Source organism: Chaetodon auriga, chromosome 17 (assembly GCF_051107435.1).
Source record: "Chaetodon auriga isolate fChaAug3 chromosome 17, fChaAug3.hap1, whole genome shotgun sequence".
Lineage (NCBI taxonomy): Eukaryota > Metazoa > Chordata > Actinopteri > Chaetodontiformes > Chaetodontidae > Chaetodon > Chaetodon auriga.
Window position 1 is genome coordinate 11,994,019 of NC_135090.1, and position 19,486 is coordinate 12,013,504.

At 41.9% G+C, this 19,486-nt stretch overlaps 1 protein-coding gene across 9 annotated transcripts in view; it reads left to right on the plus strand.

Annotated features, from left to right (window-relative positions):
- Positions 1-19,486, plus strand: part of elmo1 (engulfment and cell motility 1 (ced-12 homolog, C. elegans)) — a 103,299-nt gene that overhangs the window by 56,537 nt on the left and 27,276 nt on the right. For all 9 annotated transcript variants that reach the window (XM_076754524.1, XM_076754522.1, XM_076754527.1 and 6 more), the window contains one exon: positions 15,913-16,049. In XM_076754524.1, coding sequence (XP_076610639.1) covers positions 15,913-16,049 — 137 coding nt within the window. The remainder of the gene's footprint in view (positions 1-15,912; positions 16,050-19,486) is intronic.

The following is a 19,486-nucleotide window of genomic DNA, read 5'->3' on the forward strand; positions in this document are numbered from 1 at the left end:
CTCCACTGCTCATGCCCTTTTGATCTTCTCTCTTAGCCGACCAAAATTGCTTCCCTTTAGTCTCTCTTAGAAATATCGCTTTGACCTCATTTATATCAAATGCAGATTAAGCAACCAGACTTGTCCCAAAATAGGGAAACATCTTTATCTCTAAGGCCTTTCTAAGCATGTAGTTGAAGTCTTATGCAATGGAGCGAAAATCCCTAGGATGAATGCCAGGCCATCATTATGAATAAGACTTTGTTTTGCAGAGACTTTCTTGCTCAAATAAACAGCTGGGGCGAGTGCAGGATTTCATATAACTGGCTCAAAAGATATAAACAGAATATGCAACCAGACCTACAAGTTCTGCGCCAGCATATTGTGATCCTCCTGGATTGTCTGATCAACTTCAGATTTTCAAACTTTTCCCTCTGACATATTAATATGAAGATGAAGAGTGTGTTATTTCATGGCATTGAAATTTCCCTGCAAGAATGAATGCTGGAGTTGAATCCTAGCAGTGACCTTGACTCACAGTTCTCTGCCTTTTTATTCCCATTGGCTGTCTATTGTCCCCTTTACTGCGGCTGTTAGCCCAGGAGACTGAACCTACCATTAATATTTATGATGTGATATATAGTGTGTTTGTGTGTGTGTGTGTGTGTGTGTGTGTGTGTGTGTAAAATGACGGGACAGATAAGAACTGGTAAGGAGAATCTATAACCTGCAGAGAATGACTCCCTGCAGCCATAATAACAGCACATACACCTGCATGACAGGATTCCCATGTACACAAGTAGGTCATCTATGGGCACACAGTTAAAAATTATATGCAAAGGTAGTAAAAAAAAAAAAATCTCTTGCAGGAAATCACTGGGGACAGGAAAGGAAAAACAACATTTTGATGTATTTCTATTTACTGCATCCCATATCTTAACGTTCCCATCCGTCTTTGTCACAACTCCAGTAAATATTTGAACGGACTCACACACTCACAGAGCATTATATGTGTCTTATCCTTATGGGAGGAAGCCAGGGTGTCCCAGAGTAGTGGTAAGCTGCGCTGCATTTTGTCTTGTAGAGAGCTAAGTGCATTTTCATACACACCCCATTAGCCCTGCGTATATTAACATGCACTAATGAATGTATGAGTAGGATTAATGTAACATGGGCCAGGCAGGTATTGTAAATGCTCAGTGAGTAACGGCTGGTCATTAGAAAAAGTGTGTGTGTGTGTGTGTGTGTGTGTGTGTGTGTGTGTGTGTGTGTGTGTGTAGGGGCATGAGCATGCATTTTCCCAGAAGAAAGCAGGGAGAGAAAATGAGTCTCAGCTCTACACAGGCTGTCATCATTCAGTTGACCTTTCAACAGAGAAACAATGAAATACCTGACACTAATGAGGGTGTTGGAGGGTGTGTCTGCGTCTCTGTAACGTCTTATCAGGTTTGATAGCGTGGTATTTCAGTCAGATTTATATTATTTCACATTATTTCACCAATAACTTGAGGTATAACAATGACATTTCAAGCTGTTTTTTTCCATTCTACAACGAAATACCTTAAAATAATTTTTAGCCCAACCAGCAGGGCTCGAGGGATGCCATTATGACTCTTAGTCCAGACTGAAATATCTCAGTCTCAATGGATTCAACTTTGTTCCTGGACAATGTAGTCCAGTGATTTAGGTGTTTTCCCCCTTTTCCTGTAACTCCATCATGAGCTTGACATTTGTGTGATTTAGTGGAAACTCTTTACTGATAGGCCATTTTTTTTATAGCATCATAGTAAGAAAACCACAGGTATTACTAATAACATTAAGGATGGCTCTGTTACATCCATGTGTCTGACAGTGAGCCAGCATGGAACTTGTCCATCATTCATTTTAATATTTGTGTCTTTGCTTTTCCTACTGAGACATGTCAAGATGTCTTCTGTGGAAGAACTGCTGTGATATTTGTGACCTTTATGTTCCTCTCTGGATGAATTGTAATAAGCACCATCATGAAATCTACTGACGAAAGCCTCGGCTGCACTTTGTGCTTAGCGCTCTATAGCAAATGTTAGTATGCTAACATGTTAAACTAAGTTGGTGAATGTGGTAAACAATGTGCGTGCTAAACATGAGCATGTTAGCATTGTCATTGTGAGCATGTTAGCATGCTGATGTTAGCATTTAGCTCAAGTCATCACTGTGCTGTTCCATTTACCTCTGAGGTCAGCTGACTGCGTTCCAGTAATACAAGTTGGAAAAACAAAATGGACGCCTGAGGGAAAGCAAGGATAATGAAACATTATGCGGCATTTTGCTCACACAAACACTGTAGCAACATATTCAAAGACAGCACTGTGTGTGCAACTTAAATGAGACACAAATATGGCAGAAGTTCTAATACACTTAGCACAGCTTTCATTTGTTGATGCGCAGAGCAGCCATCTTGGATTTTGAGATTCGGGTTGGTGAGGTTCTTCCAACTTACTGAGTCAGAAACCCGTCTTCAGGTGGTGTTCCAGTTGAAAGTTTCAAGTGGGAGCTCAGAAATTTGGAGCGCACCATGGCGTTGTAGAGCGGCTGGCATGGCTCTTAGCCTGCTCCTTTATTGTTGAAACTTAACAGCTTCATTTGAATCTTGTGAATAATCTCAAGTGTTGCAGGGGATTCAAATCATGCAAAGAGCTCCTGTAGATGATATAGCTGTCAAGCTAGCTTTACCCTTTGATCGTGTTGAGTGCAGAGCAGAGCCTTGATGCAGAGCCGCTGGTGGATGCGGCAGTAAAGCAAACCAGAACACAAGCACTCTGTAATGCTCCATTAAAAAGTCATGGCTGTCTTCCAGTTTCTGTAAAAAACAGTCCAAACCCCTGGTGCAGAGAAAAAAAAAGTTCATTTCAGCTTCTTCTTCTTCTTTTTTCTTCCTCTCCCCGTTTCTTCTCCACATCCCTTTGTGGATAAAGGCAGAAGAAAGACAGCAGATTAATGGTGACGGCGGTGACGTCTTAGAGGCTCATTTGCTCTCTCTGTCACTGTGAAATGCCAGTGTGGCTCTGACAGAGGCCAGACACTCTCTTCTTGTTTTCTCACGGGGATGAAACACAGAGGGATTCTGGATTTGCCGGTGGCTGTTGAAGTTGCCTTTCTTCCCTGTTTGCCTCTTCAGGCTTTCTTTTGAGCTTTATTTTTCTCACTCTTCAGTTTTTCTTTCAGGCTCCCTCTTTTTTTCCCCTCTCTGTGGGTCTAAAGAACATCTGTCGCTCTCAGACTTGTAATCCTTTCTCATGCTTTCATGCTCTGATTTGCTCTTTTTCTACCCCGTGAATTTGACAAAAATGACTCCAATGCACAAGCAAGTAGTGTCTGGCCATTTTTAAAATAAACAACATGGAGTCCACTTCAGAATCTGGCATGACGGTTGTCTCTGTGCTCTTTCGGGTCAGAAGACTTTCTTCCATTCTGCTTTTTAGTGCTACCCTTGCTTTGAGGTGTTCTCCCTTTACAACTGTTGTTGAGATATTTTATGTCTGTGCAGGTGTGGTCTGGAGAAAGGAGGAAGCTTTGGTTGAATTAACTGTCATTGCTGCTAGATTCTGCATAATTCATAACACTCTCCAGGTGTCACTCTCTCCCAGTTCCCCCTCTCTCCCACCTTCCATTAATTCTTACCCTTTCTGTTTCTCTCTCTCACTCTTGCGTTTGTTGTCGCGCTGCTTTAAGTCCTAAAAGATTAATTGTCCCACCATGTTTCCGCTGCAACACGGGGCTTAATAGAAACTGCGTCGTTGAGGCTCCAAGCCATGACTTTTCAGACTCTCCTGTTTAAGCTGGCCCATGGAATATTTATGAAGTTATTTAGAAAGGGCCAGGCCTAGTGAGTAATGGCCCTGCTTGGTGATTCACGGTGTGGCATCACGTTGCTGAGATGGAGAGCCGGGTGGCGAGCCGTGGCAGGTCCCGGCATAGACACACACTAGCGCACACACATTAAACTTAAAAAGCACACACACACACACACACACAGACAGAGGCAGGTCTGGGCAGGCTCCAGACTGACAGTCACATGATGTCCTTATATTTGTAACTGTGTCTTCCATCAGAGAGCCATCAGCCAAGGTCAGAACAAAAGGCCATGTTCAGCACCAGAGACAGCTCCATTGTACATCTTAGCCCATGAGCACAGCACAGCAGCGCAATACATCATGAGGAATATTTGGATTGATTTTCTATTTAGGTGTATTTATTGATTTTCTTTTATAGTGTCTCTTCTCAAGGGCAGTGTTAAGGTTTATGTTTTGGTTTTTAGTTTCTTAGTTATGTGCTTTGCGTGAGAAAATGGTACATGAGGCAGAATTGTATTGTCACAGCTGAGGGTGAAACATCTTCAGTCAGCAAGTCAAGCTGAGTGAGATTCATTTAGGTACAGTATATAATATCTTTACACATAAATTTGCCAGTCTCATATAAATTGATATTTTTATTGAATTATTATGAAGAAATAAGAGCAAGACTGACGTGTTTGATAGCAATAATCTAATGGTATCTTAATTAAAACCAAATTTATTATAGAATTTGTTGCTTCCTGTCAAAAAGAGGATGTTGCAACTTTCCCGTTTCAGTTTTTCTGCTTTCTATTTGGCTTTTGACAATATTAAATAATACTGTATATTACAGGTGATTTTTTTTTTCCACCTGTCATATGTCTCATCATCTTCCACTACAAAAAATCTAGTAATGTGATGCTGGTCAAAAGCAGGTAACCAGCTTATCACTGTGTCTTATGTAGGCACTGCTGTGATGTGTATGTCTTTTGTTGTGTGTGTTCCTGGGTGTGTGCATGTACCTTGGTGGCTTGGGTATGTGTGTATGCAGAATGTCCAAACACAGCAGGTGATTCAGAGTCATCCAAACTCATTAACTGGACAACTCCCACTGTAATGACATTCCTGAGTTGCCTGCTGTTTTCCAATAAAAACAACACATAGCCTCAAACACACACAACACACACACACTGAGACATGCCACAGCATGAGATTGAAATGCTGCGATGTGTTTGGACCGGCCCATAGTGTGTCGCTGAGGTGTAGTTTTAACACGCGTACTGACACTGAACACACGTGCAGTCACAGTCAAAATGAAATGTCACGTTTGGACATGCAGCCGTACACTGAACAGGGTTGAAGTGTAAATGCAGTGGGGGAAATAAGTATTCAACATGTCAACATTTTTTTCTTGAAATTGAAATCGAGACCAGAGATTGGTATCAACTTAATAAAACTACACAGATAAAGGAATCATGCAAGTTCTGTGCAATGAAGTGGAACAACAGGAAAAAGGTTTTGAACAGTCAGAAAAGCACTAAACCGGCTCATTCCACTAATTGGTTGTGTGTGCTACAGAAAGACTTAGCACTTCCACTCTATGAAAAATTGTTACCCACCTCTGAATGCAAGTGAAATCATTTGTTACCAAGCTACACGCAAGAAACATCTCAAGATGGCTGGAGGCTAAGAGCTTTTCCAAGTAACAGCATTGTTAAGCAACATGGCACTGTTTATTGATGGATTTCTCAGTCCCTTTGGGGCCATTATCCACAAGTGGAAGGAACATCACTCCATCATCAATAACCATGCACGGGAGCTCCTCGCAGGATTTACAACCAAGCAGTAAGAAAGTTAGTCAGGAGAGTCCTCCAAGAGCCAAGAACCACTCCAAAAAGACCTAGAAGCATCCCACCTGAGCACTGTGAGAGACCAAAAAAAAAAAAAAAAAATGTTGATGTGTTGAATAATTATTTCTCCCACATGTGATAATAATAATAAGTTTTAGAAATGGGCTAAAATGTTTCAGTCTAAATTGGTTAAAAAAAAACTAAATAAAATCTGTTCATGTAAAATGGTTTGGCATCACGTCATCCTGAACATTTTTCCTCAGTCTCACTGAAAAGCTGAGCGTGATTCTTGGCTTTCTGTCCACTTTATGTAAGAGAACCATCCACTACTCAACTTGCAAGTTACTCATTTTCATTATTCATTGTTTCTCTTAATTTTAAGATACAAAAATGTCATGTAGAACTGAATAACTGTAGTTCTGCACATACTGTAGGCATGCACCATAAACCTAATGGCTGTTGCGGTTGTTGAATACTAACAAACTCATAATGTTCTAATTAAGGAGATGTTTTCCAGCACAGATACTCTAACATGCACCGTCAAACATTCATGGCTTTCTGCAAACTTGACAAGGTCGTGCATGAGACCTGAGACATGAAAGCAGTGACTACAGCCAAAATGCAGTGAAAATATGATGGTGCGGATCATAATGAGCACACTGGAGGACTGCAGCATTACGCTCATACAGTATAGCGATCGTCTGACTCGAAGCACACGCAGTATTAGTTCTGCATAATAACTAAAATCTGAAAACATTCAACTTTCAAGCCTGCGCTGTGGGGGGTTAGTGTTTCAAACTCTAAATAGACTTTATCACTTTAATAGAATTAATTACATTTCTGACCCACTGAGAGAGACATTTTTTCCTCACATGCTGACGAGTCATTACATTATCCAGCAATTAATATGATACATTAGCAGTTGCTCAGGGCAAAATATGAACAAGAATATGACTTTCTAATAGTTTCCCTAATAAATCTTGCCGTTAATTTTTCCATATTTGCTTTTAAATTACTGGCATTTCTTAAAGAGTTCTCTAAAACGTGCGGGGAGGGCGGCCTGAGTTATAGTGCATGAAATGTGCCTTCCATGATATGTTTGCGTCCTGTCTCATTCATCATTTCCTCCTCTGTAGGCAGCTGCTCCCACTAATGAAGTATCAGTGGGATGAGACTTTATGTCCAAGATCAAACATTAGTATGCTAACATTAGTGTTAGCCGAACATTAGCTTGGAAACTGATCCCATTTGAAATGACTTGTTAAGTCTCAAGGTTTTAGCTGCTAATCCCTCCCGTAAGTCTCCCTCCTTGAATCATGAGCAAAGTGGATGATGGCAGGAGGAGGAAAGGCCAAGCGTAGAATCCCAAGTATCCCTCAAGTCATGACATGAGGATCTATTTGGCAGTCAGCAACCACTTCGCACAGTTGTCAGTTGCAGCCCCGTGTTAAAGGGGGAGCGTTCTTTTGGGTTTTCCGCTTCATAGCCTCGGGCATACACCAGCAAAAGGTTTTCAAATTGGAGTGCACAAATAACAACAAACTTGACAGATGGCTGCTTGAGAATCTCAAGTTTTGAGCATCCTTGGAGTCTTTCAGACATCCCTGTCCCCTGTCAGCTCCCAGTAGCCCTTGGTGGACTTGAAGCAGCGCGCTGGATGAAGCGCAGCCCAGCCAGTGACAGTGCTGCCACTCTCATTTTCACTTGCGTGTTTTCTCCGAGGGCCTCCTTGGATGTAATTTACCATCAAACTCTCACCAACCCGTCACCCTCACTTGCACCCTCAAACTTCTTTTTTCTTTTTTCCAGAAACTATACACTGTGTTCTCAACACACTGAAGCTGTTTTCCCAAAAGGCCCCTTACTAGCAGACCTTGTCAAAGGTGAACTCAAACAGAACACTAGCCTTTCACTGGATGCACACACACACACACACACACACGCGCACACACACACACACACACACACACACACACACACACACAAACAAACAAACAAACAATGCAGCTGATTAAAAACCCTTGCTGAGGAAGCAGAGATCATGAGGAGAGGAAAGCAGCTAATACACATAAAATAAGACAAACCAATAAAAATCAACCAAATACAAATAATGGCAATGTAAATGTGAAATTCTTCACGCAAATCATAAAATGAGTCCACACTTAATAGAAATTCCATCGGTAGTTGAAGACCTTTCACCTGATAAACACAGCTGAGGGGAGTCTTGCAGTGGTTTATGCAGCTACTCTCCAATGCTTTTTATCACTCCTTTCCACAAAGATTCCTCCCTTAAATGAAGGACTGTACATCACATTACAGTGTTACTTGTGTGTCATTTTGTCATTTGTAAGTGTTCCCACTACTTCTCTACTTTTAAGAAGTATAATTCTAACACAGGCTGTGTCTGTGTGCTTCCGTGTGTGTGTGTGTGTGTGTGTGTACTTGTGCATGTGCACATATGTGCATGTAAGCTGGAGGATTTTTCTGTTGTTTTGTTATGATTAAACAATTCTGTTCCTGCATTTGGGCAAACTCAGACAGATTGTGTTTTTGTGTGCGTAAGCATGACTCACGCTTGAGATTTTCCTTCAGAGGAATTTGGCATGAGGTGCATATTATAGTCCGTACTGTATCTAATGACCCATATCTGATGTATTGAGATGTGAAAGAAATTATTATTTTTATTTTCTTTTGATTAATGCAATCAGGGGTAGCTCCGACTTGATTGAAAGCTCGCAGTGAGATGCAGTTCAGCAAGCCTGCTTGTGTTTGGGAACATGTTTTCCTGTGAAAGCAGAGGTACTGCTAAATGTGTTGGACTCCTGTCTCAGTCCACAGTGCTGATGGATTCTCTCCATGCCTCCCTCAGTGTCATTTTCCCTTCTCTCCATCTGCTGTTACCCTTCACTCTCCCTCTGTGCTCTAATGCATCTTGACCATTGTTGGGGACTCTGCACACTAAAATGGTTACGTAATTAGAGACCACAGAGGAAATAACGCTTTGACTTTTCCCTTTTTTCATCTTTATCTTATCAGGGTTCTTCAGGTGCTTCTTTTCACCCCTAAAATGAAATACTTGGTGTAAAAAAAGGCTCAGAATATAAAGACAAATATAGCTTATTTTGCACAGCATTATACAGCTGTCGCTCTGCCTATTTTTATCTTGCATTTCCACCTGAACCAGTGACCTCATTCTCCTGGCATCTTGGTTTAATGATCATTAGTTCCAGGGTAGAGATGCGTTTCTATACTATAAATTGGAAGAGTAAGTACAAGCCAGCAAACATTATCAAACTGATTCATCATTTCACATTTCGCAGAGTCCAAACTCAAAACCAAGAGACATTACATTTTAATGGTGCATGCTTGGCCCAGAATCTGCCCCAGCAGAGCTAGCAAGACGTTCATTAGCTTGTCAGCTAATTAGTTTCCCTGCTGGACCCGTGTGTGAGTCCTATGTGCTGTATGTCTTATTTATATGTAGAGCATGTGTGCATGTGTTAAGTAGATACTGATGATGCAGAAAGTTGCTCATGGGGCACACATGCTGGAAATCTGTGTTTGTGAGCCCATAACAAATACACGTTCACAGCCAACTGGCTGCACACATTAAAGGCAAGAAAATGATTTTGTGATGCAAAAAAATGTTATTGGTTAAACCAAAAAGGGTCTCAGGGTTTTTGACTCTGAGAAAAGATTCTTATTTGATTCAGAGATGTTTCTTTTGTTTTGATTGAGCGTGGGATAAAAGTGTCTCCGAGCCCAAAAGTGTTTTGAGTTCAGTCTAGCAAATAAGCAAAGGCAATCTACACAACTGATTTTTCAGTCAGTCAGATCAGCACAGTCACCTAAAATGACAGTAAATAAATTGGTTTCTTTAAGCTTATTTTCTCCTGGGATGAGCCTGATACACAGGACAGTACCAGTATCTGTACATTGATGCTGTGCTGTTGTTTGAGTAGTACACAGTCAGCCTGCTAAGTCATCTCGCCAGCCGTGGTTTGCATCTCTGTGTACCTGCTGCCTTGGCATCCTGCACACACGCGCAAACAGTGACTGAACCGGAAAGATGGTGCTGACGCTGCTCACTGGACACACACACACACACACACACACACACACACACACACACACACACACACACACTCCCCTTGTCACAGTTGGACATCAGGGCATGCTGGTATTATAATTGGAGTGAGGATGACACTTTTCGCTGTGTATTCATCATGTGGCATAGCTGCAAGGTGACTCTGGGGGTTGTTTCGCTTACTTTGTGCACATTCATGGACACACATACACACAAACAAATACACACTGGACCTTGACAGATGTCAGGGTGGCATTCAGCCCTCACATCTCTCTCTCTCTCACACACACGCACACACACTTTTAACGCAGACGCTTAGTCACCTCTCTCTCTCCTGCAGAACTCATCTGTGTTGTGGCCAGTTGAGTAATTAGCTCTCCGCTGACGTCACAGAGCGCTCACGTTGAATGGACTTTGATAAGAGCGTGACAGGCGACAGCTGTCCCACACTCAGTCATGCCTGCATTCACACACATGCACCCAAAAACCGGAGTAGCACATTCACTTCAGGGAGATGACGGTGACCCCTGACCTCAGCCCAGCCGCACACGTCCCAGGAGATGGACGGATGGATAGAAAGAAAATGAGAGGAGGAGAGAACTCTGTACAACCTCTGAGTCGTCTTGCCGTCATGATGATATTGTGTGATGTTGTGGAACATCACTGCGCCGATGTGTCTAATTTAGTCTGCAACCAATGACTTGGAACTCCTGCCTGCCTACAGAGCTTATGACGCGTTCACTTCATCATGGCTTTCAGGCCGTAATCACGAGCAACCGAAGCGGAAAAACATCAGCCTCCCGAGTTGTTATTCAGAGTCATAAATATTGTGAGTTTCGGACATCTCCCACTTGATGAAAAGACTTGAATAGGTGTCATCAAAAATGATTGCACATCTACCATCGCTGGTAGTTAACATCCACCTAAAATCCAGAGTTCACACCAACACCAGCGATTCAGCTGGTTAAAAGTATCTGTGCCTGGTTTGATGTGTCAATGAACGGTTCCAAATACATAACACAAAATTAAATGACTTCACTACAACGTTGACAATTTCACTTAATTACCTCGAGTGCCCGTCTTCTGAATATGTTTCTTAACTTGTGAGCTAATTAAATGAATTGCAAACACTGTGTGATTGCAGACTAGTGCTGTAACAAGTGTATTTCAGATTAGTCTCACGTGGCCATTTCTTCTACCAACCACTGGTGATTTCTTCTATTCTTCTTCGGCTGTTGCTCAGAGGTATCTTTGCCTCTTCTGTCCTTTCTATTGTCAGTCTGGTTGAACCATTGTATAGCGATTTGTTCTCCATGTACAAAACAGGTGTGATGTGCAAACCCTTCGTTCTATTTGTGAAGAGGACTTTCTGCAACCTAAAAGCGTGAAAGACTTCAGAAATATAGAGTAGTCCACTCAGCCGTATGTATTGGCCTGGTTGTCTGGCAAAACAGTTTGAAGTCACTTTTGACTCTGGAGAATTGTGATGGACAGTCTTCACTGTACACATTATGAAGACAATTAAAAAGATGGATAAACAGACAATAATTAATCACTAGTTGTAGCCCTATTGTGACACTGTTTAACTAAAAGGCCTTTCAGCTTTCACCCAGCTGAAGTGTCATTAATCAAAACTGGCACTCCCTGTCTGGTCCAGGGGGAAGTTGTGCAGTTGTTCTTGCAATTAAGTGTCACACAAAGCGCATCCAGTTGTACCAGCAAATCATCTATTTGTCATCATTTTGTAGTGACATCTTTACAGCGCAATAGCACAGTAAAGCATCAGGTTCTGCTGATCTATGTGAGCATATGGTCCAAGATAACCAAAACTGGTCATCACAGTATACTGTTACTTACTTTATGGGTGGTACAGGCACTGAACATCTGGCTGTGCAGATGGATGGAAGCGTACAGGACAAAGAAAACTCATTACAGCCCATTTTCCATCCATCTCATTTGTCTGCTGTGGACCCATATGCTTGGCCAAAAAGAGTCATAAATTGTGACTTTAATGGGGAGAGAGTTCATATCTACCCTGCTGTTCTGTGGCGTGTCATCCTGCTACAAGCAGAGTTCAGTGTGTGTGTGTGTGTGTGTGTGTGTGTGTGTGTGTGTGTGTGTGTGTGTGTGTGTGTGTGTGTGTGTCCCTGGCTGTGTGACTCATCCATCGAAAAGTGTCAGACTCCTCAGGCACTTGATGTGTCCAGTCGCCCACCCCATCTCCATGACCATGTTAGCCTGCGTGTGGGAGAGAAGGCTGTTTCTCAGTGGAAGGGGAGAAGAAAGACGAGGTTTTACATACCTTGTTTCAGCCAATTAAGAGTCCAGCACACAGTGGTTCACAAGTGCACAACCTCAGGTTTCATAGCTGTTATAGGGACATGGCTCATGGCATTATGTAGTTTTCCATAGCTATTTAATTTCATATTGAAAAACAGGAAAAAGCTGTTGCTGCTCTGCTCTGTCTGTTCACCTACCAAACTGTGATGTTAGAGGAACAGTTTGCCTTTAACTTCACAGACAAGATACCCACTTTACGCTGTGTGTACTTTCACTCACAGAGGCTGTTTACATTAACATGCGTCTTGGGTGATCAGATCACAAGTGGAAGTTGAAGTACGTCAGTACACATGTTTCCACATGTGTCTCGAGTGACCACTTATAATTCAGGTCTCACTTCTCCGCTCTGTAGGCAAATAAAGATGTAAATACTTTGCAAAGACCAAATTGTGCAGCGGCCCAACACTAATTTGGCCAACAGGCTGCACAAATGGACACAATACTCTTTACACAAAAAAATAAATTAATTAATGTTTAACATGGCCCAAATTATTAAAGATTTGTTGTCAACAGCATTGAACATAGTTTATAAAGATTCTACTAACTCACTGCGTTACTGCAACTGATACAATAGCTTTTAAAGCGAAGGTTAAAGGTGTCCTCAAGTATTCTGTATCTTTTTCTCGGTTATTTCTTCCTTACACATCATTGAGTAATGCTGTAAGTGTCTCCCTTTTGTCCTCTTACAGAAAGACATTGTTATGAAGCAGCTTCACTCGTCCAGGGCCCTTAATGTGAGAACAGTAATGATAGTTTGTGGCATTGAAAGTCATTTCCTAGTGGTTCCCAGTTGTCAGTTTTACACACACACGTACAGTTTACACACACGGAGGGTCAGATTAAGGTCGTGTGCAGCCTAACGATTTAGGGCAGGAGGAGCGAGGAGCTTGGTGGTTCTTTTTTTCCTTCACTACAGACCTTCAGCACAGCCAATCCAGCTACTAAGCCCCATCAGTCAGTGTGATGTGTGGTACAGTATTTTTATTGCATAGGAGATGTTTTTTATTTCATCAATGTGGTTCCAGTGCCAGTCAGAATAATGCTGAAGCATCGCCATGGAGAAAAAAAGGCTTAAAGCAATAGTTACCTAATCGCAGTAACATGACTTTGCACTCATACAGTGCCATCTCCATTCAGGCGGAGAATGTTAAGTGCATTTGTGCAGTGGTGAGAATGATTCAGACATGACATTTCAGCTAGCTGGAAAGCAGCTGCAGTGCTTCAAAGTATTGTCCTGAATTGCTTTTTCTTCATGTGGCCTATTCGTCTGAAAAAAGTAGACATTCAAACATCTGGTACTTCTTAAATGTTCTGTAAAATACTGTATAGTGCAGTCTCTAAGGACAGTGTTGATTTGAAATGGAGCAGCAACCATTGGGTTAAAGGAACAGTTCACCCCATAATCCCAAATGTTTGTCCTTCTTATTTATAGTGTTATTTATCCATCTAGATGTTTTGGTGTGAGTTGCCGAGTTCTGGAGATATCGGCTATCCAGATGTCTGACGTCTCTTGAATGTGATGGAACTACATGGCACTCGGCTTGTGTTGCTCAAAGTGTCATAAACTCAAGCTAAGCCACAGACCTTGTTGTGAGCGGAACTATTTTCTTGCACCTGCCAACCATATCACTGTGCAGAGGGAAGCGTGCATCTAGTAATGAATGAGAGTCTCGTGCCTGTGACAGCATGGCATGTAAACATTAATGGCATTCTCAGCTGGGCTGTAACATAGCTCGCAGTATCAGTTAGCTATAAATTCATCTCCACAAGCCAGCAATGTCAGACAAGGGTTGTGCCCAAATTTAATGAACCAACGTAGAAAAACAACCTGCGGAAAACACCTTCCTATTATGGACTTCATTTTATTTTCAAGAGTATATCGAGGTTTTTTTTTCCCCCATAAATCCAAGTATTACACCCCATACTGTTGTGCTTTCATCTCAGTACTTAGCCAAAATGCAGAGCAGCTGCATCCAGATTTCTTCCTCTTAAATTATTTCTTCAGTGTGGATGAATTGTTTGTTTGATGAAATATTCAGTGATTCACACTCTGTAACCATTTGGGTGAGTTTGCAATAAGAGTATTACAATGCAGAACACTGTTTGTGAACTACTTCAAGCATCAACACGCTGTGGTGGTTTTTTTTTTTTTCCGTCAACGCCGTGTCGCTTCCGGTCCTGCTGAGCCCTGCGAGAGCTAATAAAACTGTCTGCGACTCAGCATGCTTTGCAACGGATGGAGAAATTTCTGCAGAGCCACATGAGACTTTTCACTGTCTACATTTCCCAAATACGCCTTGACATGTAATTCCCCTCACCTTGCCACTTCAGGGCTCTGTTGGCCTTGTCGATAATCAGCCCATTTAGCTCAGAGGTCACTCCAAACTTCAACCTCTCCAATCAAAAGGGTATTTGATTGAGTTGGGATCTTTTTTTAAATTCACCCTTTCTTCTCTGTCCTGTTTTTTTTCCGTTTTCTTCTTCTGTCCCTGGGGGCAATGTACTGTTGACTAAGCAACGGGCCAGTCAGTATCTGTTTTGGCTCACATCCATTAGTTTCCCGATTGACCACTGGCACTGTTAGCACACAAACCCCCCACCCCACCTGAATTTCTCCACCTCACCCTCCCCTTAATCTCCCATCCATCGCTCCAAATCAAGGCTCAGGTCGCTGTGCCCGTGGCCCGCGGGCATCACTCATTATACTGTGAAGTTTCAATTGCCGCCTGACCCCTTCCATCCAATTTCATGGCTGCTTGTGGTGGGCCGGTGCCCCCGCTGGTCTGCTCTGAAACTCTTTAAATGAACCAACCTTTGGCTCAAGGCCTCCACTCATCTCAGCAAGACGACGCGAGGGAGACGAATTTAGTTCAAATGAATGTCAAGCCTTGTTATTCTACCTCTTGGTTAATGTGGTTTGGGCACTCAAGATCCCCGGCGTTCCCTTTTTCCTCTCATTCTTATTTCAAACACACGCTCACACAAATAGTGGAGATTGAAATGCTTCAGTGCACTGCTAATAAAGAAAATAAACCACCTCTGGCTTTGGAAAATGAAAAATCTCAACTTAATCCAGTTGGAACAGTGTTTGCTGGTCACAATTTGTCTCCGAGGGATATTCTGTGTTTGAAGTTGATGAGGAGCTAAATTTTCAATAGCAAACAGCCTTTCTTCATTGAGGAACTGTATTTCATTCTCAGCAGTTGTTTCTATGAAATAAGCTATAAACACATCGACCTTTCTGAAAGAAGAAAATCCCTCTCAGGCCAGTTAGATTATCCCTCATGAACAGTCTGTCACATCTCGTGTTACTCTGCACTCCTTATACGATGGGCAATTGAACATGAGTCTAGCACGCACAAGCCTGATTTATTCTTTGAAGCTAAAATGTCAGACTGATCACGTATGATCATCCGACACATTTTTCACTTTTGAACATTCCTGCAGCAGTGACTTGACTTCATCTGTAGCATTTTCTAGCTAAGTGATGTTTACTTGCCGTATCTCTGTGTGTGGGCCGCTTGTCCCTGTTGTTGTGCATTAGTCAGGTGTTCAGGTCCAGGCTAGGGGCCACATTCCTTCAGGCCCAATTACATATTTATAAATTGAAGGCCACCATATGGCATGAGTCGCTCAACGGAGGAAAAAAGTAAAAAGTAAATGGACCTTTGCCGGCCAACTGGCTGTTCTTTTTATTGTGTCAGTGTATGCAGACATGCAGTGGTGGTGCTAGTAGGCGCTTAGTTATATAGCAAGCTAACACACATTTTCAAATGAGATGGATAGTTAACCTGCTTGGCTGCTACACTGTAGGTGACGACATTTCTCTCTCTTGTGTCCACAGCCAGTGAAAACTGCCACGACTTCCACCCCATGTTCTTCACCCACGATCGCTCCTTCGAGGAATTCTTCTGCATCTGCATCCAGCTGCTCAACAAAACATGGAAGGAGATGAGAGCCACAAGTGAAGACTTCAACAAGGTACACTGCATGTGTGTGCGGAGAAGAAGTAGAGATGAATATAAACTCATCGCTGTGTCCCATTTATACTAATTGTAACTAGGTTTTGACTTTGGAGTGCGTTCACACTGGAAAAGTGACAAAATTAAGTACCTTTGATGCCAGTCTGCATTCTAAATGTGTTTGATTTTTCCAGTGTGTTGTTGATGGACTCCTAACAGCTGGAAGAAGTTTAAACACATTGTAGATACAGATGAGACAGCTCCAGGATCAAAAGGTTTCCATATTTGAAATTGGCAGTAGCTTTTTTCAAAGTCCCAGTTTGGCTTTTTAATAATCTCAACTTGATTTGGGACACATGTCTTAACTAATTAAAAAACACTGAAAGAACTGAACTCATGAAGATGCAATATCATAGAAATTCATGGCATGAGTTTCTTTTGAGAGGGAAAATGTGTCATCTACTCTTAATGAAACTGCTGTGTTCATATTTGAGGGAAAACAACCTATTATTTGATTATATTTATCTGTTTAAGAGGCACCATATCGATACATTGTTACATACCCATAAGCAGTATAACATGTGTAATGTGTATAGGTATATATTTACATAGATATGCATAGCTGAAGCTAATTGGTTTACTTATTCAGTGGACTCTGATCCATCACCTTTAAGGTTTGAGAGTATAACATTATAGGCTTGATTATTGATCAAACAGTGGAATATATGTGATAAAATCACATCCATGCACATACCTTTGAGCAGCTTTAGCGGGTTAACATGGTCCTGTCAAACAAAAACAGCTTAAATTTGTTGATAATCTTGGACTGTTTCCTAATATAAGTGGAGATTCTGATAGATGATGACACTGAGGACAAACAGACTGGGGCAAGTTTGCTATTTTAAGGTGAACTTCATACAGATCGATGGCACAGAAGGGTTTGTGCCATGCTTCGCTGACTTTCTGTTGTATATACCGTCAGGACGCAGAGTCACACAGCTCACTCTTAATTACAACACTGTTAATCATGTTATCTCAAATGATGATAGTTATTAGAATGACGTTGCTGAGATTCCCATGCAAATATCAGGCCTGATGAAGGTGAAATGGAAATGTTTTTTTCCTGTTTGCACAGCTTTAGGCGTTTCCGTTTTATAGGGTGCAGATTGAGTGAGGGAACTGCACACACATCTCGGGGGCTTTTTAGATTTTGAGTGTTTCCTGTATTGTTTTTTTTTTTTTTTCTCTCACTATCTCTGATATGAAACATTAGCTGCTCCCATTGGCTGAGCTACTGATTAAGCTACTACATCTTCATTTGGAGCTCACTGGAGGCTGGATGAAGATGAAAAAGTTCCTGTAAGCTGGCTAATGTTGTGTCTACTCACACAGGAAATGCGTGCGTGCGTGCGTGTGTGCGTGCGTGCGTGCGTGCGTGCGTGCCGCCGGACAGTGAAAGTAATGAGGTGCTTATGACAGATATTGTATATTGTGTATTCAACTGGGCAGCCGATGTAGCAGTTAACAGATGTCCTTTGCCTTTTCCCTGATTTGTGAAACAAATTATGATCTTATGGAGTCAAACACCAAACAGACTGACACAAGCTACACGCCACCCCGTGTCCAGGTCACTGTTTACATAGTGATTTCCTGTGGTCCCGATTAACTGGCTTCGACCAGCATTGAAACACTTCCTCACACATGACTGAGCCAGTCCTCAGCTCTGCATTCGCAGCTCTGCAGGTCCTCTCCTCTCAGTCCAATATGTAACTCTGCTAAAGTGATGGTGTAATTCCTCATTTAGCCTCCAGCGCCCCCAAAAATACATTTTCAAGACTTTGCACATCTTATTTTTGTTTGCGAATGGAGTGATGTTGTTATTGTGCGCGCATGAAGTAATGCTGCAGTTGCATCAGCCTCTTGTCATTTCGCTATGAGTTAAATGATGGAAGACAGCAGTGTGGGTTTCATAAGCCAGCCTGTCATTACAAACAGGAGTTGGTGCTCGAATTCAAGGCTGTGAACAAAGTCTAGCTCTCCACCTTCACAAAGGAAGTCACTGAGCGATATGAAAAATGTATTTGTTGTTGTTGTTTTATTTGGTACAGCATCCTGATCTGCTGCCAGAGGCTATAAATGAAGAATGTATTGTAGTCAAGATGAAAAATCTAGCCATCCTCTGTAGCTGCGGTTGAATCCACACTAAATCCACCTACAGTCCATTGAAGTCCTAATCACCATCTGTGTTTTTACATTTCCTACTCATTAAGAAAAAAAAAAAAAAACCTTTGATAGTGGAATCACTCTGAGCATGATTTTACATTTGGTTTGATGAATTCAGCCCTAAAAAATGTTGTTTGTCTGATGGTCTAAAGTTTGTAAGAATCTAACTGAAACCTTGAGTTTATCTAATGACAGATGTACCCGGACTGACGCGACCACCTCCAAGAGGCTTGGAATGACTACGGCGTCTCATGTTCAGCTGTATTTCTGGTTCATCTTGTGGGAGAACACACACACACCTCCCCTAGGAAGCGATCCTATTACCCAATCCCATCCTTCACACCTTTCCCTTGAAGGCGAGAGTCAGTTTCGATTGAGTTGGGATAGATGATGCTTCCCGTCCTTCTCCCCTCTTCCCTCCCCGACCTCATCTTTCATCATGCGGCACCTTGGGAGTTTGAAACTCAGCAGAAGCTTGTCGATAGTAAGACTGTTTGCTCTCGAGGGCTCCCTATCAGCTAAATGGTGCGTGTGGAGCTTCCAGCCTCTAATGCTGAGTCTCAGTTTGTTTCCGCCATGAACTCAGAAACACTCTCGAGACATCAGCCCCTGTGATGATGTCTGAGAGTTGTCATTTTCTACCCAATTCTGTCAACGAGAAACTTGAGTTGTTTATCTGTAACCGAGTCAGTCATTGACTGCGCGTTTCATAAAACAAAATGACAAGATAGAGAGGAGGAAGATGTCCCAAAAATGTACACTGGGAAAGCTCAGTGTAACTCCTGAGCAGATAAAAATGATAAGATATTCGTTATGAGAAGAAGGAGAAAATGCTGAACAGGGTAAATAAAAGTGAGTAATTAAATAAGGAGATAAAGGAAAATTTGCATCACAAAAATCAGCATTTACAGTTGCCTCCCTTCTGTATCCCAGGGAAATGATGCTAAATAATGGATTGTAATAGTAATAGATTAGAGCACAATCGCACTCTCTTAGCAATGTAAAGAAAGTTTTTGAAATCCAAACACTTACCTCTGACACTGGGTTTTGCTACTTTATCACATTTGATTGGTTAAAAAGCCTATAAACCCCCCATATTAGACATTAAAAGTATCTGAGCAGTTTACAGGTGACAAAAGAGAGGGATTTTGTTGAAAAAAAAAATATTTTGACGCATATTTGGCAGATACAAAGGGAAAATGAAAGATAAATGTAGAATGTAATAAAATGCAA